Source organism: Dipteris shenzhenensis, chromosome 28 (genome assembly GCF_047967505.1).
Source record: "Dipteris shenzhenensis isolate YYH24624 ecotype China chromosome 28, Dip_SZ_1.0, whole genome shotgun sequence".
NCBI lineage: Eukaryota > Viridiplantae > Streptophyta > Polypodiopsida > Gleicheniales > Dipteridaceae > Dipteris > Dipteris shenzhenensis.
In genome coordinates this window covers 1000875-1025778 of record NC_141623.1, presented here as the reverse complement: position 1 = coordinate 1025778, position 24904 = coordinate 1000875, and the positions used below count along the sequence as shown (strand labels likewise).

The 24904-nt window shown below is 46.3% G+C and overlaps 1 protein-coding gene across 3 annotated transcripts in view; it reads left to right on the top strand.

Moving 5' to 3' along the window:
- MTR4 (RNA helicase, ATP-dependent, SK12/DOB1 protein) overlaps positions 1-24904 on the top strand; it is an 84259-nt gene that overhangs the window by 15176 nt on the left and 44179 nt on the right. For all 3 annotated transcript variants that reach the window (XM_087399367.1, XM_087399366.1, XM_087399368.1), the window contains 2 exons: positions 7384-7494; positions 7673-7923. In XM_087399367.1, coding sequence (XP_087255493.1) covers positions 7384-7494; positions 7673-7923 — 362 coding nt within the window. The remainder of the gene's footprint in view (positions 1-7383; positions 7495-7672; positions 7924-24904) is intronic.

Below are 24904 nucleotides of genomic sequence, written 5' to 3'. Positions count from 1 at the left end.
TAGACGTACAGCTCAATTATGTTGTTCTCTCCTGCTCCCTTGCTCTCAACAGTGGTATTAGAGCAGGTTAGTTGATCCAGCCCTGTCCTTTGAAGTCACTTGGCCTCCAGTAGTCAACATACTTCTTGGTTGGAGTCATCTTTAGATCAGGTCACTGCCTTAAGCTGTCGACATTCAGTTCCGTTACCTTATTTTTACAGAAGACTTGTTGGACAGATATTGCCGCCAGGTTTGGGACTTTTTCCTACTGCAAGGCCATGATTTTTCTAGAAAAGAGTTGCTGCATTGCTGCTTTTTGGAAGCTGAAGTAGTCGCGCTTCTTTTAGGAACCATTCCTGCCACAGGCGAGTTCTAAAACAGCTCGATTTCTGCTCAAGAAGAGTTCCTCCTCTGCTGCACCTGCTTTGACAGTAGTTTGTCCCTATTTGTTGATGAGGACCCTCCAGAGCCCCTCATTGGGAGAACTTTAATGTTTCTGCTGACTTGCAGAGAGCCTTTTGAGGGGACTCTGGAAATGCCTCAGGAATAGAAAAATCCCTCTATTCTTTTGGCTGTCTATTTATGGAGGGATTGGAGTGAACCTGTGGCATTCGAGGTTTGGGGCAGACTCTACTTGTCTTTGCTGCAGGTTTGGTGAGGAGTCGATTCATCATTGCTTATGGGACTGCAAATAGGCGAGGGTTATTTGAAAGGGGATTGGATCTTTAGGACATTTGCTGCCTTCCCGTTTCTACATGACACGGGGTTCAATGGCTTGGCTTTCTCTTTCGGGTATATTTGGAGAGCCTGATGCATAGAGGCATTGGATGGATCCCAGTTTTATCCCTCTGGAGTGATATCATACATACTTTGATGGCCAGTTGGGCGACCATGGTGCCTCTGCCAGGAGGGATACCTTTCTTAGGGAATGGATGGGTTCTCGCTTCTTCATAGAGTCTATGGCAAGACTGAGGTGGCATTTTCAGCCTCTCCCTTGGTTTCTTTACAGTTTGTACTGAGGTTTGTGGCGATTTTGTTCATGCTATCCATGATGTATTTCCACTCCGAGCTTGCTCTTGCGGGTTTTTTTCATACTTAATAGAAGTTTTTTTCTTTGGGGGAAAAAAATCATGAATTTGCTTTCAGATTCAGCGACTATAGTAGTGTGCCTCCAGTCTCGGCAGAACCATCGTCACTTTTAGCTAAAACTCGCCGCCATTTCTACTGTCTATTTTGCCACCATTTTCGGGGATTTTTGCTAAAACATGCTGTCCTTTCTTGCTGGGCACAGGCTGACTCTGTTCAGCACATACAACTGCTATAATTAGCTGACTTGACACAAATTTGGTGGATTTGGAGCAGACATTTGTTGGATGGGGACTTGCAGTAGTCAGGTTGGTTGTGGTTGACTTTCTTTGACTGAACTGTCAAACACATTTGACTGTGTGCTGTCCTGATCAGATCATTGACTCTGCATGGGCATTTGTCTGCATTCAGTCAGCAGTTGCTGTACATTTTCTCGGAGGCTTTCCTAATGCAGGCAGTTGACAATGGGCTGTCAGGATCGGATGTTTGCATCTATACGTGTGCAATCACTTGGTTCAGTCAGACTCTGGGGATTTGTTTGCATATCAGGATTGGCAAACAATGATCTTTAAGTTAGATGGCACCAAACCTCATGTGGTCCTACATGATGCATCATGTGTTTGTAGCCATTAACTTAGGCTTTGATGTCCATCACAGGTACTTGCCATTGCAGCTGTGATGGCAAGTACCTGTGATGCTCTTTATTCTTCATCTTTAGCACTATTGTTCTTTTGACTCCAATTCAAAAACAGGCCAGATGGGGGTGGTAGAGATGTTAAAGTTCGTCAGCTCCTGTCTCTATATTAGGATGTGAGGGCTTCTATGTGGGTGTGTGTCACGAGGGCGTGATTTCTAGCGCATGCATGTAGGCCTGCATGTGGGCAAGATTCTGGGAAAACAAAAAGCGAGGTCGTGGGTTGCTTGATATGTTAGAACCCCTAGCAATGGTACCTTGGGGGTGAATTTGTTTTTAAGTCCAAAGAGGGGGCAAAATACCCTTAGGACACAAGTTTGCCATTGGTTTGGTCCCACTAGAAGGGGCAAGGCGCAAATGAACCTTAAGTAGGTCATTACTGTTGACCAACTAGGGTCTAGGGGCAAATTAAAGCCCTTGGGGGCAAACCAAGGCATGGGCTGCCACGTGGCATGCCCATGCAGATCAACTAGGCAACGAGTACCTTGGAAGGCTCCAGGCAGGGGTTTTGGATGCACGTCGCGCGGGCTGGCAGAGGACGGCTACCTTGAAGTATGAGCTCACAGACAGCACGCTGTGTAGGAACTTGAAGAATTAGTCGTACGGAAGGCGCGTCAATATGTACGGAAGGTGGGGTGCATATTTGTGTACAGACGGCAGTATGGGATGCTATGAGGTGTTCGGGCTGCTGTTCCATACGGTTGTACGGATGATGGCATATGAGAACATACAGAGCATGTACGGCTTGTAAATGGCACCCAAGACAGCTGAGGTACGGACTACATAGGAGCTATGTACGGCTAGCGCAGGGGAGATTGTTCGGATGCCCATGTGTGAGTGCAAGTGTATGGACAGCTAAGAAGGGTGAGTTATGCCTGCTGCTTTGTACGGGCTGTTTTGGTTGCCTGGGCAGCTAGCTGTGTGGCAGCATGGATACAAGGCTCCCTCTTGATATGCATAAGCTCATGTATGAGCTGAGTCTATTGCCTTGGATTTGGGTCAAGATTGCAATCATCTATTGCCTTGGATTTGGCTGGTCAAGATTGCAATCATCCATTGTTCTGAATGCACAATGTCTCGGGGAAGTACTTGTGGCACGGAGGAACTCTGTGATCCAGAGTGAACTGCTAGTAACAGTTTTGAGGTGTAAGCAATTGCTTGGGACAGATTTGAATGCTCACTGTCAAGCTTGGTCAGAGCAAAGCATAACAAGGGGGATTGAAGCCTCTTAGAGTGTAAAGCATTGTCAATGAATGGTAGTTGTGTGTCCATGCTTTATCTTTGTTGGGAGCAGGTTGTGGAGGATTGTGTGAACACGTATTGGTGGCTAGCAACAATCCTAGGCTGAGTGTAAGTCTTTTTAAACTGAAATGGATACTCTTTTGCTATGCTTGATGGAGAACACTTTCAATAGAGATCATGCTTTGGTTTCTTTAGGAGATGGGTCACATGCAGGCAGTGGTTGCTAGGCAGATGGCACATCTTGAGTACAACATCGTTGCGGAGTAGGCAGGGGTATGCTTGGAATAGGAAGTGTCCCTAGAACCCCGAGAGGGATGGTACAGGTGTGACTGCCATAGTTTTTGCTGTGTTGTGATGCTAGTTCTCTTATGGGAATCAAGTTGATGGCTCAGGATGTATGCTGTCAATAGGGTGAGAGACTATTGGTCATGGCAGTCCTGGACAGTGGAGAAAGCTCTTGTATGCTTTCCTTTTCTACTTTGAGCAGATGGATGACTAAGTGGGCACTAGTGACAGATGTGGGGAACTGAGTGGCTGAGTGGGCTGCCAGTAACTGTTCGAGGCTGAGTGCAGTCAATTTGGAATAGTGATGGATGCTTATTGCCAGGTTTAGTGAGAGCGATGAACAGTAAAGGCAATGCAGGGTATGTAAATGCCCATTGGGATGTGGAATGCCCCAATTGTAAGAAGGAGTGTATCCTTTATGTAGCCTGGATTTCAGGGCCTCTCACTTAAATAAAGAAATGCCGAAAGGGGCACCAAGGTTTTGGGGCCAATCTGTGTCTTTGTCTTGGTGTAGGGGCACTCTAGCTCCCAGTCTGCTGGTAATACTTTTGCTGAATTGTTAATGTAACAGTGTTGACTGGTTACTTGTTATATTTACTGCCCTTTAATGTAACAGTGTTGACTGGTTACTTGTTATTTTTACTGCCCTTTAATTTATTGAAGGCCAGTTTCATGGTTCCGTTGCCGGGACATCACCAACTTCCTCAAGGGGGTGAGTCCGTGGTTGCTTGGTGAGGAGACATCACCATCTTCTTTAAGGAAGTGAGCCTGTGGTTGTCTCAGGTGCAAGTATTGGTCGCTGTAATGGGATTGCAGCAAGGACAATTCAGCAAGTATGTCACATAGTGACGAGGATTGGGATAGGGGACATGAGTCCTCTCAAGATGGGCAATCCTTGTTTGAGGGAGCTTCTATTGATGCTGATCTGAATGCTGATAGGCAGCCATGTGGGCCCCTATGCCATTGAATTGACAGCCAATATTTATGCCAAATGGACAGGGTGCTCCAATGCAAAGTTTATTCATAGTACGGGTGTTGATTTGCATGGCCAAGGCAATGGTTTTAAGCATGCAAATCAGGGACAGCAAGTCATTCTGCATCCCTTAGTGCATTCGTGATATTTTCATGGTGGTTCTGTGTTTCAAGCAGTGGCTGACCAAGTTGGGAATGAAAATCACCCTGGTTTTTAGTCTGGAATGCAAGGTATGCAAGGGATTATGCTTGGGGGTATGCAAGTCGGAATGCAGAGAGTTATGAATGGAAACACTGGCATGCAGCCAGGGATGCAAAGTGGAATGCATGGCATAACGGGAGATCCTGTAGGCATGCTTGGTATGCAGGGTATTGGGGCTGGTATAGCAAACCCTGCTATGGGTAATGGCAATGTTGCTCAGGCTTTTGTTGTCCACTGCTGTGATGTATGTGGGAATAGCATTGGTGCAATTCTCATGCAGAATGGACGTGTTGTTGCCTACGAGAGTAGAATATTGAAAGAAATTTGCAAGTAGATGAGAAAGAGTTGCTCGCTGTGGCTGATGCTCTTTCCGTGTGGGAGCATTACTTGGTAGGGGTTTTTTTTCACTGTGCAGAGAGATCATCAGACCTTGAGATATTTTCCTCACTGAGACTAGGTTGTCTGAGAAGCATATGTGTTGAGTCCTGACTTGATGCAATGAAGGACTAGTATGTAGAGGATGGGGAGTCTGCAAGGTTCTAGGATCAGTTGTGTGATGGACATCAGCATTTACATTTTATACTCTCAGAGATGGATTCCTTCAGATGCATAGTCATCTCTTACAAGCAGTTTAGGCCTCGCGTGCAGGGCATCGATGTACTGATGCTTTAGTGAAAGCAGTTGAAACTTTCTTTGGCCAGCTTTGTGACAAGAGATGGATGGGGATTTGCATCGTATGTTAGCAGATCGGTGATGTAGCTTATTGCTTGAAGCTACCAGATCTTTGGAGGATTCATAATGCTTGAAATGTGAATCTTCTCAAACCTTTCCAAGGAGATGTGCCAGAGGATATGCCTTCTGTGTGTAGCCAGAGAATGAGGAACTTGATGATATCTTAGGTCCAGAGCAGGTAGGGGCACATAAGGGAAGGAATGTCAGAGCTAAAGTTGAAGTTTCGGAGTCATTCACCATGGTAAGTGAAGTGGCTGCAAAAGGGTGATCTGGCAGATACACCTCAGTTGTTTCAGCTTTACTTGGAAGTTTCTTAGCTTGAGCTAACTTCGGTCCTGGCTCCTTCAGGCTCAGCAGAGCGTGGAGCATTGCCTGATGCTCAAGAGAGGGGTAGTCTGCTAGGATAACTGACCAGATCAGCAGATTGGCCCTACCTGGTCTGCTGCCAAAAGTCGATGGGATCTGCTGGAGTTTGATGATGATGCAAATGCTCTCCCCCAGACTTATAGAGCACCACCCGCGCTGTGTTTCCTCACTGTTTCTCCTGCTCGTTGCCATGCAGATGGCGCAGCTGCCCTAGCATATGTGATGATGTCCTGCTAACTGCCACGTGGACTTGCAACAGTTCCAGATCTAGTTTCGGGAGCTCCTTGATTCTTCCCTAGACAATGTGAACCTGTTCTATTCAGGTACTCCTGTGACACTCCAACACATTACAATGCCTCTAATCTTTTCACCAAGTCATTATCTAAAGAAAAGCTCAAAGCTTTCTGGTGCAAAGCTTTAGGCGTGATTCCTTGTGGTGATTGATCTACTTTCCTTGACATGTTCACACTGCCACTAAATGGAGGCTTTATTGGATATTGAGTATTATGGTGTGAACACCCCCCCTTGGGGTACTTTTTTTTTTCCAGAGCCCTTGGGGTACTTTGTACGTCCAGCTAGGAGGGTTTTTTCCCTGTAGGGTTAGGTCTATATGTAAGAGGGATATAACTCATTTTGGAGTTGTACTTTGGAACATTTGACATTTCGCAATATCACTTCAGCTTTCTCTTCCTCTCCACAACTGTTCTGTTCTATCCCACTCTCTATCCTCTTCTATCCCAAAGTCCTTATAGTACACTTGTTATGCCTATGGCTATAAGCTAGCATAGGAGAGCCAAGTCACGGCCTTGGGGTGAGCACTGGCTTAGTAAGAGGATGTCTAAAGAACAAGTACCTGTTATAAGGGTCAGCCACACCCATGGGGCTAGGGTGGGGGTGAGGCTTCAGCCACTTGGTGTTTGAGGACCTTGCCCAACATGGGGAAGGGGGATATTGAGGCAGGGCTCCCCACTCACGACGATGCTGGAGGAGATTTGAATCAAGTTGTTCATCTAGGTCCAAAATAGTTGAGCGTTTTGTGGGATCTTTACAGGTTGTCAATGGTTTGAAGCTTGATGCGTTGATTATTACGAGTCAAGATTCTACGTGCCTTTGTTTCAGTTCATGATAAGTCTGGGAAAAAACATGACATTTTGAATGGGTTGTCATTTGTGCCTTACTATGTTTAGCTGACCTGTTATGCAGTAAGATTACACACTGCTTGTTTTAGAGTACAATGCTAACTGTGGGGTTTCTGATACTGTTTGCTATAATCCCTATCAATGTAATTTTTACAGGATGTCCAGATTACATATTCCTAGTTCTAGTTTACGATGCTCAAGTATGGGAATGGAAACTTATTCAGAGATATGACATCTAGCCTTTCATGATTTTTCATGTGTCCAACTAAGTATATGTATCGTACTTAAGCCTGTTGTCTGCTTGCATTACGTTTGTCTGTGTACAATGATGGTACTTAATGCCTGTTGTCTGTTTGCATTACATTTGTCTGGGTGTGTGTATATATTTGTATATAATTTGGACCTATTTTTTGTACAATCATACAAATAGACTTGTTACCTGGAAGTAAAATGCGTTTTCTAGGGTAGCAGGTGAGGTCTAGTGTCTTGTTAAGTGTCATCAATTGCTTGAAATTTATGAGCATCGCAAGTTCTCTTCAAGAATTAGTGGAATTTTTGAATGTTAAAATGCTAATCTCTTGCTTTTGTAAGTTTAATAATTGAGCGTGAATTCTTTCATACATGTTGGCACTTTGTACCCTTATCTTCCCATACATGTTGAGATTTTTGGCCAACGGTTTGCATAGGTTGGCCATCTGTTACCGTTGCTGAAGCGTGGAATAGGTGTGCATCATTCTGGATTGCTCCCTATTCTGAAGGAAGTGATTGAGATACTTTTCCAAGAAGGACTGATAAAGGTTTGTTGCACTTGGGTAGAATACTCTCAAAGGTTCCACCCTTCTCCTTTACATAGTGCATTTCTGTCTCGTCAAGTCAATCTTTAAAGTTGCCTCAATCTAATAGTCCCTCACTTGCGGTTTGATGTTCCTCTTTCTCTGTTATTGATAGTGATTACGTTTACTTTTCATGTTTTAGTGTTTGTTTGCAACAGAAACTTTCAGCATTGGTCTGAATATGCCTGCAAAGACAGTAGTCTTTACAAATGTTCGTAAGTTTGATGGGGATAAGTTTCGTTGGATTACCAGTGGAGAATACATTCAGATGAGTGGTCGTGCTGGACGAAGGGGGCTTGATGATCGTGGTATTTGCATCCTTTTTTTGGATGAAAAACTTGAGCCATCATTGGCCAAGATGATGATTAAAGGGTCACCGGATCCTTTGAACAGGTACTAGTTAGCTCTGCAAAATGAAGTTAGCTTGCTTTGGTCCTTTATTTTATTGGGGAATAGCATTGGGTTTTGTCATGTAGAATCATGATCGATAAGTGTGAATCACAATTGAGCATTCTTGGGATTGCCCATTGCAATCTTTCCCTCCTAAATGAGGAAAGAACGCACGTGCATGCGTGTGTTGATACGTGCTTGCTCGCACTTCCATGCGGGTCTCTCGCTCTCTGTGTCTGTCTGTCTCTCTCATAGATCTCATTTCCTGCCAACCTTCCCCACTCGGGCGAAGTTTTCATTTCTGTTCTTTCTCTGGAAAGATTTGCTACATGTCTTAAATCATATTTGCGTTCTGGAAATTCTCTCTCTTTCTATCTAATGTCACGTAAGTGCTGATTCAGTCCAGTATGGCTTCTTGCTCTGTCTCTAAATCCTTTCTTTCTATCACTTTCCTAAAGAATCTCTTTATGTGGAATTGTGTATATCTTCTTTTTCCTAGAATCTTATATAGTACTGTAAGCATAAGCAACACATTTTACAAATAATAGAGTATAATTCTAAACATAAATGATTCATTCGACATGTGAAATCAGAACACAACTCCATATAAAGCACACTGCGCAGCAGTATATCAGAAGGTGTTATACTATGTTTAATTAGATATTCTTATAACAAAACTCACATCAATACATATAACTGATTGCACACAAATGTAGAAGACATTAGTGGTAGATAAACCAGTGTAAGTTGTTATCAGGTTGAGTTGTTATAGGATTTTTTGTCCCCATCATTCTTTGTAGCAAGCAAAGATACCACAAAGGCATTCATAGGATGCCGTTAATTTTTTGCAGATCAGTTCAGTTTAGGTTGATAATGAAATGAAATGTTATTTTAATGTCCTTTGGAGACCTGTGGGAGTTATCACAGATCTTGCTTTCAGGGCTCAGAGCCTTGTGTAAATCCACAGCTGATAAGCTTTCTTAGCAAGGCTGAATTCTGCATCTCAGGGCCAATGATGCCCAGTCTCCCTTTTGGGGGGGAAGCAATCTGTCAGCTGAATTGCGCTTGAGTGTCACAATTGCCAACTGAACCAGCCCACAATATGCTGTGTGCTTGTCAGCAAAAAGCTGCCTCATGCACTCTGGATGATACCAGGGTCCAGCATAAGGTTATATACTAGGTGGTGTTTAAGAAAACCTAGTTTATGATGAGAGCTCTGCTTGCGAATGAGAGTTTAGTGGAGCTCCAATACAGTAGCTTACATGACCTGTGGGAGCTTATCACAGATCTTGCTTTCTGGGCTCATTGTGTAAAGCCGCAGCTGACAAGCGTTCTTTGCAAGGCTCAATTCTGCATCTCAGGATCAATGATGCCTGGTCTCCCTTTTGGGTGGGGAAGTCTCATTGTCTGTCAGCTGCACTTGAGTGTCACAAGTGCCATCTGAACCAGCCCACAATATGTTGTGTACTTGTCAGCAAAGCCGACCAAAGCGGAGATATGCACATATAAACAAAACAGTGTATACTGATTGTTATTGTCAAAATACGATGTTTGTAAGCTATTTATTTCCTATGTTCACTTCTCTCTCTCTTATCTCCTCTTTTTTTCTCTCTTTTTTTCTCCTCTCTTTTCCTTTATTTTCCTCTCTTTCCTTCTCTCTTTTATCCTCTCTTTCCTTCTCTTTTCTTGGTAATTTTTCTCTCTTATCTCCTCTCTTTTTCACTCTTTTTTTCTCCTCTCTTTTCCTCTCTTTTCCTCTCCTTTCTCCTCTAAGTCCATATTAGAGAATTTGGGAAAATCCTGATAATTTGGGAATTTTTGAGGGGTTGTAATTATGTAACATTCAAGGCCACGTTTCTCTTGAATAAACTGGATTCCCAAAAAGAAATGTAACAAGCCCGAGTCTGACATATCAAATGTAGCTTTCAATTGGACTTTGAAATCTGCAATTACTTCCTCATTTGATCCGGTGAGCAGCATGTCATCTACATAAAGAATGATGACCAAAATATTCCCCCTATCCTTCTTGAGATTCTGGACTCGCACAGGCCACAACAACAGCCCAAACATTTCAAAAATCATCACATGTTCATGGGAGACCTGAGGGGTAATTTCTGTACTTGATCACATTGGGAGCAGGAAGATTGCTTACAATGCGTACACGGGGATGCATTGAAGATACATGGGGGAAGCAAGCATTAGAGAATGCCATGGCAGCCTATTCAGCAGGGACGCATAATAAGGCTGCAGAAAATGCTCATTAGTCTCAGTAAGATTTGCGTAGCCCTCATTGAAAAGATAGATAACTTGGAAGCCAGAAAGCACTTGTGGATAAGACACTAATTGAAGTGAAGAAGGAAGGGGGGAAGGTGCAGGAAGAATGGAGGAAAGAGAAGTCCAAGAGAGAGGAGTGGGAGAAGGAAAAAGCAGAATGGGAATCTGTCAAAACCAGCCTCTAGGACAAAGTGCATGCATTGGGTATTGTATTACAGCTAATCAAATATATGAAAGTGATTCGTGCTTTGGCGGCATGGGTCATTGTGAAGCCTGGTCGCATGAATACAGCCCCTAGGTACATGTATGACTGCACTATCTCCACTGGCTCCCCACGAAGTGAAACTATGTCGACGTCGATGTTGATGAAGCACTGCTTCGGATGTGCTGAAGATCATAACCTTGGTTTTCCATCAATTCCGGTGAATCTCATTGATTTTTAGGAAAGCCCCAAATTTTCTCAAATGTTGGAGTAGTATCTCTTGAATTAGCATTTGTCAATAAAGTAGTATCTATACCATCAAATCAGCCAAAAAGGAGCCCTTTCCTAGGCGATCAACAAAGGATGTGATCTCATCAATGTATAGTCCGAAGAGAGTCGGTGAGAGGGGGCAACGCTGCTTCACCCCTATGGTGCTCTCAACCCGATCTGATAGCCCCCCAAGAGTGCGGACTCGCCCTCTGACGGACTCGTATAGACTCACCACCCCCCAGATCATGACCTTTGGGAGATGCAACTCCTGTAGTCGCCTGATCAAGTGAGAGTGAGGGATAGTATCAAACGCCTTCCGAAAGTCCACGAAGCAAGTGTAGACCTTCTGGCGTCTCGACTTCACCTCCTTGATGATGGCTCTCAGGGTAAAAATATGGTCCAGTGTGGAATGCTGTCTCCGAAAGCCTGCCTGCCCAAGAGCAAGTTGTCAATGGTCCTTTCTATAACTGCTGATTGCCCTCTCTAGTATCGATCCATAAATCTTAGCCAGCGTGTGGCCAATCATGAGAGTGAGGATAAAGATTTTGAGACTGAATAGAGAAGGAAGAGTAAGGCTCACGGGTGTAGAAGCCAGAAACAGGAGAGAAAGGCTAAAACATCTGCAACACGATCTCTAGACGCGCAGGATAGCCCATACAGCTTCAAAATGGGTCGTTCAATCAAGAAAACATGCTGTACCAACTGAAAAGTAGCAGCAAAAATGGGCTGAAATGCAGCAGAAATCAGCTGTACAATTTGCTGAAAGGTCCGTATAGCAAGGAGAAGGTGCTTGGGATGCGAAGGACCAAGGAGAGAGAAGAGGGCATTGAAATGCATGGAAATCGGCCAAAAACAACGAGTGGGTAACCTTGGGAAAAGTGAGTGAAAGGAGCAGCCAAAAATCCTGTATGTTTTTTGCTTGGAAGAAGGGAAGGGACTTGCATGAGGAATTGCCACATGGCTCCTCATTAAAGTCTAACCCTTCCAAACCAATGGATCGTTGGTTTGCCCCCACATTAAAGTTCTAACCCTCTCCAACCAATGGAACATTGGTTTGTCCCCACATCCTTGGGCCCAACTTTTGGACCCCTCTTAGCCTTGCCTTCCCTAGCGCTTGGGCCTAGTGGGTGCTCTAGGAATTGAACTAGGGACTTCTAGGAAGTTGACGCTTTCTCTAGGCCAATCCCCACGGCCAGTAGGGAATTCTAGAAGTAGACACTTCCTCTAGGCCAATCCCTCGTGGCAAAAATATTCATGGGTGTAGCCACGAGTTTAGATTCATATACCTTTGTAAGACTAGAATAAGTCCAATCATACAAATTTAGATTTTTTGTTGTTCTAAAGACCAAAAATCTACATAGAAAAAAAAAGGGAAAATGAAAGAGAAGAAAAAAGAGGTAAACAAAAACTTTTATGAAAAACAAAAGGAAGACATACTTAGCAAGCAAAGCAGCACTTATGTTGTCATCAGTGCCCAAGCATAAGCAGCTATATTGGGTTTTTCGCACATGAAATTCACGTCCGCGTGACAATCATGAGGGCCTACGGACTGAGCACTTTGCACATGGACAGGAGGTTTTAGCTTCGGTTGTAGCGCACATGTTCAACCAGGCTGTCATGGTTTCCCACCCACTTGGAGCACCACCACTACTGTATCAATACACAGAGCCAGGGATCCTATGGAGACTAGGAACTACCACACCCTCATGATTGGTCATACTCTGGCCAAGATCTATGGATTGGTTTAGAGAGGGAGCTCAGCAGTCATACAGAGGCTCGGGGGCAGCGGGCACTAGGATAGGCACAGGATTTCGGAGGCAGTACTCACCTTAGATCACGTATTCACTCCGAGAGCTATCATTGAGGAGGCAAGGTCCACACACTAGAAAGTTTGCACATGTTTTGTAGACTTTGGGAAGGCCTTTGTTACTGTCCCACGATCTCACATGTTCAGGAGACTATAGGAGACACAGATTCCAAAGACGTTGATTTAGGGTGTGGTGAGCTTATATGAGTCAGCCAGAGGCAGAGTACGTGCCCCAAGTGGTTTATCGGATTGAGTCGAGAGCATGGGGTGAAGCAGGGCCGTCCACTTTCACTGACCCTCTTCGGACTTTACATCGATGAGATCGCATCCTTCATAGATCGCGTAGGAGGCGAGGGATCACTACTGGCTGACCTGCCATACGCTTTTTGCTCTATCAGTTCTCTCTCAGATGATCACTTTATCCTCTCTGTATGCAATCCATTTCCCTTCCCGCCTTGCTGCCATCACTTTTACCATTCCTTTCCTCCGATGGTCTTGTTGTAGGAGGGTGAGATCATCATGCAAAAAAGTCAAGGTTCCCTGTAGGCCATCTTCTCTCGGTCGTATTGATGCCCTCTGGGCCCCGGTATGTGCCATGTTAGTTATTGGCACTTAGGTCACCTAGTATTTTTAGTGTTTTATGACACCTAGTACTAGTGGTACCACTAGGACACTAGGTCCTACGGTTCTCTTTTATAGTCCTTTGTACTTTCATTTTCATTCTTCTAGTTGATGTGACGGCTTCCACTTCTTGCTCCACTCTTGTGCATCCTTCTGCTTGTGTGAGCCTGTAGTGGTATCAGAGCACTTACATCCTGGACGTGCTCCCTACTCCTAGCTTCGTGTTTCCAGCTCCAGCTCCCACACTTCAGCTCCATCGTCAAGCTCAGCTTTTTGCTTGGCAGTTCATGTATCTCTTGGCTCAGCAAGAAGCAACCAATAGTTGCCACATCCAGCTGTGAGGCTGAGTACAGGGCAGCTTTCACCGCTTTAGTAGAGTGTGTTTGGCTTCGATAGTTACTTATAGATCTCGGTGTTCGCCAGACATCCTCCACTATGGTCTACATTGACAGCCAGAGTGCTTTGGCTATTGCGCGTAATCCACCATTTCATGCGCGTACTAAGCACATTGAAGTTCACTATCATTATGTTCGAGAGCGGTTGTCAGCAGGAGACATAGAGTTGTCCTACCTTCCCACAGAGGACAACATAGCATATATGTTTACAAAGGCACTTCCTCATTCCAAGTTCGAAGTCTTTCGACAGGCTTTACGCTTGGTTCCCTTTGTTACATGATCTGGCATACCTTGAACATTCATAGGTGGCTATATCCTTTTGGATGAACATGTGCCACCATGACCAGAAAATACGACGTTTCCAGAATACTTCAGCCCATACCATGGAGGGGGGTTTGTAGGCCATCTTCTCTTAGTCGTATTGATGCCCTTTGGGCCTTGGTATGTGCCATGTAGCTTTAGTTATTGGCACTTAGGTCAAGTAGTACTTTTAGTGTCTTATGACACCTAGTACTAGTGGTACCACTAGGACACTAGGTCCTAGGGTTCTCTTTTATAGTCCTTTCTACTTTCATTTTCATTCTTCTACTTGATGTGACGGCTTCTACTTCTTGCTCCACTCTTGTGCATCCTTTTGCTTTTGTGAGCCTCTCCCGGTTGTATTGATGCCCTCTAGGCCCTGGTATGTGCCATGTAGCTTTAGTTATTGGCACTTAGGTCACCTAGTTCTTTTAGTGTCTTATTACACCTAGTACTAGTGGTACCACTAGGACACTAGGTCCTAGGGTTCTCTTTTATAGTCATTTGTACTTTCATTTTCATTCTTCTAGTTGATGTGACGGCTTCCACTTCTTGCTCCACTCTTGTGCATCCTTTTGCTTCTGTGAGCCTACATTCCCTTCGACGTTGCCCTTATGCTCATAAGAATAGATATGTTCACTTTTGTTAGGAATCTCACCACAAATGGTCTTGCTGATGCATCAGCCTTACCACCCTCCAAGCTGCCTCAGAGGTGAGGTTGACCCCCATCTTGGTGAACCGGCTTTTGGCGTGAGTATCTTCTAGTCGTAGGCCTCTAACCAATACATTTAAGGATTTGTTATTCCGCCTCTTGTCCTCCTCAAGGGCATCCGATATGATCTCTTTTTTAGGGACTAATGTGCCTTTTCCAACCACATCCTTCCATTCCAACATCTTTGCTTATCCTTTGCTGATTTGCTCTTTAAGTTCAGTGTGCTTCCCTTGCATTGTGGCCTGTAAAGCTGCAATATCTTTCCTAAGGTTGGTCTTCTCTGTTTTGAGCCCTGGCCCGATTAGAGAGACAGTGCTTCCAGGCACATTTTTAGGATTCACCGACGAAGGGCTGGCTTTTTGACACACTCGTGCCATGTATGCAGCACCTTTTTGGGGGAGTGACCTTTCAGCTACTGACTGGAAGGGATTTGAGAGGCTACAGGTGATCATGGGGTCTAGGATGATTCGGAGTAAGCCTTCAGTCCCCCATCAGATCATGCAGGCAGAGTTCGTCATGACACCTCTCCAGGTGGACGCCCTCTTCCAGACCGTGATGTTTCTCCACAGAGTTTGGGCCCTACCTCAGTGGAGATTACTGAGATTGGAAGCAGCAGGTCTGCAAACTTCATGATAGGGGAGGTCGAGACAGAGGAGCATTTTCTATGTGTTTGTCCGGCCTACTATGAGATCCGAGGGCGATACCAGTGTCTCTTTCAGGAGGAGCTCGGCTTCGAACCACTCACTTGACTGATACATTTCCTCGACCAGGTTTGCATTGGGCTCTACCTGATTGAGATGCAAAGACATAGAGATTCCCTTGTGTGGCAGGCCAGAGATAAGCTACAATCGATGCCTTAGGACACCGAGCTAGACCGAGCACAGACACATGTCATTGATTTTTATGCATCTGAGCCAGCACCAGATGAGATCGAGGGGGAGGAGCTCGAGGAGACGAGAGCACTATGGATCAGCAGTGAGACCCATCACCATGATGTGGTTGGACAAGAGACACGAAGACCACACCCGAGACGGGGGAGGACTAGAGCACACATGATTGAGGTGCGACCTATCTCAATCCTCCTCAGAGGACACCGCTAGAGACGAGGCATTACTCATCCTGGTGGCCTAGGGCGTTGACCTGCTACCGAGGAGAGGTCAACGGAGGAGTCTTTGCCTTGCTCGTGCTCGTGGAAGCGGGGTCAGCTACAGTGCCTGGCAAGGTGCTTGAGGAAGGGGCTGCAACTAACGGAGGGGCAGGGGAGGGGGCCGGAGGGGAAGGGCGGGTAGTGAGGGTAATCACCGGGGAAGGAGGAGGTTGAGGCAGCGTGGGAAGGGAAGGCACGAGAGGGGGCTGCGACGAAGAGGCTGGTAGGTCCACGGGAGGGGGAGAAGAAGGCTGTGTGGAGTCTGCTACTGTCCCTTGGGAAGGGTGCTGCGGTGGTGGCGTCTGTGTCCTCTAAGGCTCCTCCTTCAAGCTCGGAGGGGGGTGGGCCGAAGAGGCGGCGGACACTGGTGCTCTGAGGGTCTCTGTTGCCGGCTCTGGCTGCGGTGCGGGGACCTACGGTTGACGAGGAGTCCGTTCTTTGGAGGGGCCTGAGGGGATGTCCTATGGTCACTGTCTCCCTCTCCGGATCACGTGATACCTGTGGGTCTCCAATTGGATCTCCCTGTGACTGCGTAGCTGTCTGTGCTCGCCTCTTTGCGGTTGGCACGATATCGTTGATTCTTTTTGGCCCACTTGCGCCTCTTCTTTGCCCCACCTTAGTCCATCTACCCTTTGAAGGTTCTACCCAGGGGGTTTGCGACTCTGGCTGCTGTCTCTGAGACTCCTGCTGGGTCCGCCTAGGTGGCCTCCAAGTCCTCTTCCCTCTCATGTCGCAATGCTGTCCTTGTGTCTCCTGGGGGGAGGGATGAGTCCGGTGCTGGCCACGTGTGCAATCATGAGCTAGGTGCCCCATCTGTCTACACCTCAAACATTGGCGTGGTAAGCCTGAAACCTCCAGGCGCTGATGGAAAGTACCCCCCTTTAGAGTCCAAGAGAATCACGTCTGGGAGGGTATCCGGGTTCTCTATCACGAGTCTGAGTCGAGGAACCCCATCATCCGTCACCACTTCCGCCTCTGACTCTGCTGGGTGCTCCAAAACTGTGCCAAACGCTCGTCCAATGGAAATAAGGATGGGCTTGTATTCCCTCGGAAGTCCCAGGAATCGGAGTGTCACTGGGAAGTGAGGAACATGGTGAGCTAAGTCCATGTCCTCCACCGTGAAGCCAGGATACCAAGGGATGAGGTAGACCAATTGGGGTCCCAGGAGGATAGGGCTACGCTCCATGAGAGAGAGAGCAAAGCCTAGCAGGAGGAGGAAAACACCGCATCCATAGATATTGCTGACCTCGTGAATGTGGTCACCATCTAGTGCCAGGCTGGCCTAGATCCAATCCCTGATTTATCTCCGCGAGGGGGTGAGGCTAACGAACTTGCCTAACACTGCCTTGTCTTGAAGAAGATTCATTACCTGCTGTACCTGTTGCTTATCCGATGGTGAAAGAAGAACTTTGACAGCTGTGGGAATCGAGGGTGCTGCCATAGAGTCCCTCAAGCCAGACCAAATGTCGCCACCAAAGAATCGAATCACTGGGATAAGAAGCTGCACCGCCCGCCGCTGAAAGGCGGGAAATCAAAAGCAGAAGGTGAAGAGAAGGAAGGAAAGTGCCCGTAAGGAAGGTACGCACAAAACGCTATGATCATGTCACTGCCCAGGTACAAATTCTAGAAAGAGTTGCTGATCCGTGCGAGGCTCGACCTTCAACAGAATGAATAAGACGTTGGAGAAAGGGCCGCTCGAAAAGCTTGCTTCCACCACCCACACCTACTCGAACTGCGTGGGAGCTCCAAGGCGAGCAAAGCTGGCTGAAGGCTCCTCTCGGGAGAGAAGCGCTGCACCCACCGAACGTAGCACGCTGTGCAAAGACTCTAGCAGCCCACACACGACCCTGAGCACTCCAAACAAACTCGAGTGGCGGCCTGCTTTTGGCGAGGAGCGGGCTGGTTCTTGGCGGGGATCGGGTTGGCGAGGAACAAGCTGGGCCTGCCTTGCTTCGAGCTAATTGCAAGCAAGGCCCTCAGTCCTTGGAGATCGATAGGCTAGAGCGGCCTGGGTCGAGGAGCAGACCCGTAGGAGCGGGCCGAGAGCAGCCAGCTGAGGGTTGCCTTGCCGCCCACAAGCCGCGAACTGAGGTGGCTCACAGCTGTGAGCTGATGCGGCTACCAATGCAGGGCGCCGAGGATGAGGCAAGGGCAGCGGGGTGGTGTGAGGTGAGAGAAGGTAGCGGGGGAGAGGAAGGCGGAGACAGAGTAGCTGGCGGGAGCAGAGGCTGTCTGATACTCAATATCGTAGAACCAATCCTCTCCCAACAAAGTATCAATCTTATTTAAGCCCATAACCAATCTTGCCAGACTTACACAAGCCCTTTGCAGTTTATTGTGATGCCTGTGGGATTGCCAAACCTAGGGAGTCTAAAGAGGTCAAGGATCATGTAGCTGACATGAATCTGGAGCAGCATAGGAGGAGTACTTATGCAGGATGGTAGAGTGGTTGCGTATGAGAGCAGAGTGCTCACTGATGCTGAGATGAATTCTGGGATATATGAGAAAGAGATGGCAGCTGTCATACGGTAGAGTGGTTGCATATGAGAGCAGAGTGCTCACCGATTCTGATATGAATTTTGGTATATATGAGAAAGAGATGGCAGCTGTCATACATGCTCTTTCTACTTGGAAGCATTACCTTTTAGTTGCTGATTTTTATGTCCAGATGGATCACCAATCCTTGAGGTACTTTCTCACTCAAAGAAAGCTGTCAAAAAAGCACATGCGGTGGGCAAACTTCCTTTCGATGTTTCATTTTCAGCTTGTGCATGTGCCTGGCAAGAAGAATGTTGTTGCAGATGCACTTTCCAGGAAGTCAAGTCCCAATGCAGTATCAAAGAAACCACAAGTTTCAGTTGTCACCATTGTATACCACAGTGAACTTGATGCCATGAAGGATTAGTATGCCAATGATGATGATTTTGCAAGGGTTTATGATCAGCTGGTTGAGGGCAATCGACATGAGCACTATATGCTTGAGGATGGATTTGTGATGATGCTTGGCAAACTTTGTGTCACAAACAATGTCACAAGAAACGTTTCAAGATCTTGACAAGTGTTTCGTCTAGAAATGTATTTTATATAAATTATTTTATACAAATGATAAACATTGTGTATATTATATAAATTATATTTCAAAAAATGTTCTACATTTCGTATGTTTCTTAGAAACGTTTCGGGCAGAAACGCTTCTTCACGTTTCTACTACCCGAAACGTGTTTTTTTTGGTTACACTGGTCACAAAGCAGTTGAGGCCAAAGGTTTTGATGGAGAGTCATGCCCCACCATATGCAGGACATCGAGGCATTGAAGCCATAGTCAAAGGTGTGGAGCACTTCTTCTATGGCCCGACTTTGAGGAAGGATGTTGAGGCTTATGTCAAGACATGCATCACTTGTTAGAAGGTAAAGTATGATAGGCAAAAGGCAGCTGATTGCTACAGCCATTGCCTATTTCGGATAGAAGATCTTCGAAGCGGGCAGATTTATGGAAAGCTTAGATGCAGCCTATCAGAAGGTAAAAACAGCCATCCATACAAGGAAAGCACCCTTTGAAATTATGGAACGTGGAAGAAACGTACCTCCCACCTTGCACACCAAAGAGAAGATCTTCGAAGCGGGCAGATTTATGGAAAGCTTAGATGCAGCCTATCAGAAGGTAAAAACAGCCCTTGAGAAAAGCCATAAGAAGCAAAAAAGAGCAAAAAAGAGGAGCAGATAAGCACAAACGTGACTTGGTCTTTAAAGACGATGATGGGGTGTTGCTGTGTTTTCAGGAAGCAAGACTTAGGTGGGATAAGGTGTACACCAAACTGAAAATGCGGTACTATGGACATTTCCAAGTCTTGCAAAAGATAAATGATGTAGCTTACAGGCTGAAGCTACCACGCCATTGGACAATTCACAGTGCCTTTCATGTGAGTTTGCTGAAGCCTTCCCAGGGAGATGTGGCGCTCCCTTGTGATATAGACAGCTCACAGGATATCTAGAGGTGGCTTGGTGACACTGCAGGTCTCACCCAAGGTACTGGTTGCTGACAGTATTTCTGCCATGGAACGTCTATGATGAGTGTACTAGTCATTTGACACAGGTGATGCATCGATGTATGGAGGGAATCGCATGCTCTTCTAGACCATATCATCATTGCTGGTTGTATCTTACAGATCATGTATTATCTGGTATGGGCTATTCGTGCCTTTTCCATTGTTGTTTATTTGTTCTAATTTGCAGCAACAAACAGGATTGTTTGCTGTTTCAAGAGGGGGGTATGTCATGGGGACGTGAATTTCATGTGCACCTAAACCCGTGGATATTTTGGTTGCGAGGGATTGGCCTGGAGGAAGTGTCTACTTCCTAGAATTCCCTACTGGCCGCGGTGACTGGCCTAGAGGAGACATCAACTTCCTAGAAGTCCCTAGCTCGATTCCTAGAGCACCCACTAGGCCCAAGCGCTGGGGCAACGCAAGGCTAAGAGGGGTCCAAAAGTGTTGGAGATATCATAGTCAAAGAGTGTGTTGGTGTGAAGTGTTAGTGTGTAGTACTAGGTGATCTAGTACTAGTTTATGTGTGTGAGTCTTGTGTGAGTGCAATGTGTCATCATGGGACTTATCCCATAACTAGGTGCTAGAGTGTGAGTGAGTAGCCTACATAAGGCTTGTACTTCACTTGTCTTGTCACACTTGATGAATGAATGAAAGCCTTCTTCATGTCTTCATTTGAGCATTATTTCCTCACTCTCTCTCTCTCTCTCTCTCTCTCCCTTCACCATGTTTCTAACATGGTATCAGAGCCACCTTCCATAGCTGCCACATCACCCTTGCCCTAACCCAAATTTCGTCTATGCTGCCTCCTCCTCTCAGACGCCTCATTTCCGTCTCTATTCACTTCCTCCTTGCACCCATTTGCTTCTGCTTTTGCCACCACAGCTTGCTGCCTCTATTCGCCTCTTCCTTTCAGCTGTTTGCACGTTTTGACGCCTTCATTTGAGCCATTTCAGAGCTCTAGGCACTCTTGACGGCATGTTACCTGGCTGGTCTGCACAGTTTTCAACGCCTGTGAGCACGTGTGGAGGTTTTCATCACTGAAAATCAGCTTTTCTGAGTTGCTGCAGCAGAGCCAACACCTTGTGTGCATTTTTGGCAGAAGTTCGAGGTCCTCGAAGGCTTTTTCGAGCTATTCTGAGGCAGCTACTGTATTTTCGAGACCCACTTTTGCATTTCGGAGCTGTCTTGCTGAGCTGGAGCATCTGCAGCTTTCGCCTAGCCATCTACATCAACCGTACACTCCTGCCCGACTGTCCGTACAGCGTTGTACCAGTCTTGCACTACCACCTCGTTTCTATTGCACCACCATACGGATCTACCGTACGGTTGTACGACCAATCGTCTAATTTGCCGGTCGTACGACTGGCTGATACAGTTCATGCTTTGGTGCTGCTGCTCAAGACGTTTTGGAGGTGCTGACTTCGCCTCTACTCCAGCCCACGACTTGCTCCATGCAGATTTCGGACCTCTAACTGCCCTGAAACCCTAAAAGTTGATTTTTGCAATATCTGCTCAGATCTTCCAAAATTTTTAGGGCTTTTATGATTTGAGGGCTTGTAAGTGTTGGAAGAACACTCTCTTGCAAGAAAATTTGAAAAGCCCCAAATTTTCCCATACCCTAATTTTCTGCTGAACCCTAATTTTCAAATTTTAGGGCATTTTTGTTTTTTGCATCCCCTGAGCTGTATTGAAGTCTCTTGCATGTAGACATGTGGGGATTTCTCAAAATTCATGTAATTTCATTACTATCTTGTACATTCATTTTAGCATTTTGCTCCTTTGGGCATAATTGATCAAATTTGAAGATCTTCGCATTTGGTGCCTCTCCGATCAGCACATTGAGAGTCATGACATGATCTCCCTTGGTAGCTGCTCCTATGGACTTCATCGACACATCATTCGAGGACATCCTTGCCTGGTTCTTCACCGACATACCTCTTCGCATCAGGATGTGCACACTCTTGTGCGGTAGCTACTTCGGGATCATGGGTTCTCTGCCCTTGCTATGCATAAAATGAATGAAAATATTTCTATGTTTGAGTTAAAGGTTTTCAGCCTTGAGTTGTCCCTTTAAATTGAATGTATTTGGAGTCACTAAGAGGTCCTCTGTCCTAGGTTGTCCCCGAAAAATGATTGTATTGTGTTTTACTTTGGTTGATGGTATTGACCACCCAGTTCAGAGTAAGGGGGGATGACGAGTGCTGGTTTGCCCTTGCCGATCGCAAGCTGATTGAGAAGTCACTATCACACGGGAGGTGTTGGATAGTTGGACTTGCTCTTTGCAGTATTGCGATGAAGGGGGGATCGGTTTACTCTTGCGTGTTGGGTCTCACACCTCTTTGCTCTGAAGGGGGGTGTTGGAGATCATAGTCAAAGAGTGTGTTGGTGTGAAGTGTTAGTGTGTAGTACTAGGTGATCTAGTACTAGTTTATTTGTGTGATTCTTGTGTGAGTGCCACGTGTCATCATGGGACTTATCCCATATGCACTAGGTGCTAGAGTGTGAGTGAGTAGCCTACATAAGGCTTGTACTTCACTTGTCTTGTCACACTTGATGAATCAAGGAAAGCCTTCTTCATGTCTTCATTTGAGCATTATTTCCTCACACCCTAACTCTCTCTCTCTCTCTCTCTCTCTCTCTCTCTCTTCACCATGTTTCTAACAAAAAGTTGGGCCCAAGGATGTGGGGACAAACCAATGTTCCATTGGTTGGAGAGGGTTAGGACTTTAATGTGGGGGAAAACCAATGTTCTATTGGTTTGGAAGGGTTAGACTTTTATGAGGAGCCATGTGGCAGTTTCTCATGCAAGTCCCTTCCCCTCGTTCCAAGTAGAAAAAATTACGGGATTTTTGGCTGCTCCTTTCACTCCTCCAGCGGTGTTTGGCAGGTTTCATTCATGAGGCACTTAGACACCGCGAGAGGATACTTCGAGCACGGAGACAAGAGCAGACTTCTTCCTCGGTTGATCCCTCTCAGAGCTCTATCACGGAGTTCTTTCAGCTAGATCACATGGATCCCAACGGGACGAGGCCTCGACATGACCGTGACTCGGAACGCGTGACCCGACAGCTCAGACAGAGGGTCGACACATAGATCACACTTGGAGACATCCCCTCCTTGTTTAGAGTTGGAGCCCGACCGACGGGGGTCACAGTAGCCCTAGTTAGACGTAGAGCTACGACCAAGAGATGTGCCAGGACCGCACCTCTGAGTGGCCGACAGCACTCTATTGCCGACTTCATGCCTCCACTGCCTCATCCATCCTGATATCTTGCTGTTGCTGGGGATGATGATGATGATGATATTGATGATGATGCTGAGATTGATATATAGTCGACCACCGACATCACTATGTTGTACTTAGGACTTAGAACTGCCACTCTGCATTTTTGGCATTTTGCATTTTGCATTGGTATGGACGCTCGTTTAGTAGCTCCACTACCACAGCTCGTTGTATCAGGATTTTCACAGTCTCATAGACCCATCGGTCTTCCGAAGACTTTAATAAACTTTCTTTCTTTCTTTTTTTCTTTCTCACCTTTCCCAAGGTTATCCACTCCTTGTTTTTGGCTCCTTCATGCATTGCAAGGCATCTTCTCCTTGCTGTACGGACTCCTCCTCCTTGCTACTGGTTGTGTAGTCGACGGAGTGCAGCCTGTACATTCTGTGTGGTAAACAAGTGACAAGTGGTGGGCCTGGGCATAGAGGACATGTCTGGTGGTGTCTGCATATGGGCATCATAGAGGGAACATGCATAAGTGTGCCACACCTGGGTTAGTGATGGGGATAGGTGGCTTTTCCTCCGATGGGAACCCCCATCCAGTGGTCGGGTCTCATCCTCGAAAAGATCTGACAATCTCATCCATTCTGTGTGTGAGAAAAGCCCTCCTCTTGCGGCGTGTTACTCGTCGAAAAATCCTCTATGCCTTAGATGACGTCAAATATCCTAAGACCTGCTCCCATATGAGGTGGACTCTTGCCTCTCTGCACTTGTATCAAACTAAGGGTTTAAAGGCATCTTCCCATCTTGAATTCGCATGGATCGGGGCGTGGGAAAGGATTTGGTGGTAGTGTCTTGTACCACTGAGACCAGGGCATTCGATGTGCGTGCAAGGTCTATATCATCATCGAGTAGGGCCGAGAGTGCCCTGGCTAAGTGACTCAAGTACACTGGGTTGAGGGCACGATTAAAGTGGATCTGGATACGTGATGTGGCGCGAGGGGGGCTCTCCCTGTGGCTGGCATAGTAGCAGAGATATGGAAGGCCAAGTATGAGTGGTTGGCTCCGAGTAGAGGCGGGAAGTACAGCGAAATCGTGTATCTGCGAGACAAAAGCTAGTTGGCCGACTAGATAGTCCACTATACTTGACCCACCGCCATGTGGGAAACAGGTGAGTCCTCCAGATAATGGCCATCTCTGAAGACCATTATAGACGATCAAGTCATGGATTACCCCTAGCTAACGTAGATGTCAACCGTATCCTGTCACCTGTGGGGCATCTGCAGAGTGTCTCAGTATCCCTAGCTCAGCTGCATGTAGCTTCGGGACTATGTCGGGATCTCTATCATCTGTGAAGTCAAGTAGACCCACCTGTCTATCTCGTGTCCGTGCATTGAAGTCTCCCTCTTTAGAGAACTCCGTGATGCCATCATGGATCGACTCATATGGGCTGTTTCCCTCTGCAGTGACCTCTTGTGCATAGGATGACGTGTCTGGAGGAAAGTAGCATACTTCCATAAAGATAGGTCGGGCATCCGGCAGCTGGAATTGTATCCACATGTGTCGTGTATGCTCCTCTCGTCGTACCACAAATATGAGTGGTCTCAGGTGATTTGAAGAGGACAACCATCTCTCCTCGGCTCCCTCCTATGAGCTGACTCCCATGTGTATCTTGTCACTCTGGGCAGCCCTCTCTGTGGGCTCTCGTGCGTCTCAGTGTAAAAGATCATATCTCTATCATTGTATTTCTAGGAAATCTCCTGCATTGGACCGTAATGTGCCATTACAATTCCACACTGCTATTCTCAGTCCAGTGTGTGTACTCATCCCATGGGCTCGACATGGTCATAATTTTCCCTCTTCCTTGTCTTCCTTATCTTCCTTGTCTCTTCTCTTTCGGAATATCACTTTACCATCCCTGTATGCTGCCCATTTTCTTGCTTCTCTTGCTGCCATTACTCGTAGCAAGCCTTCCCTTCGGTGCTGTTGTT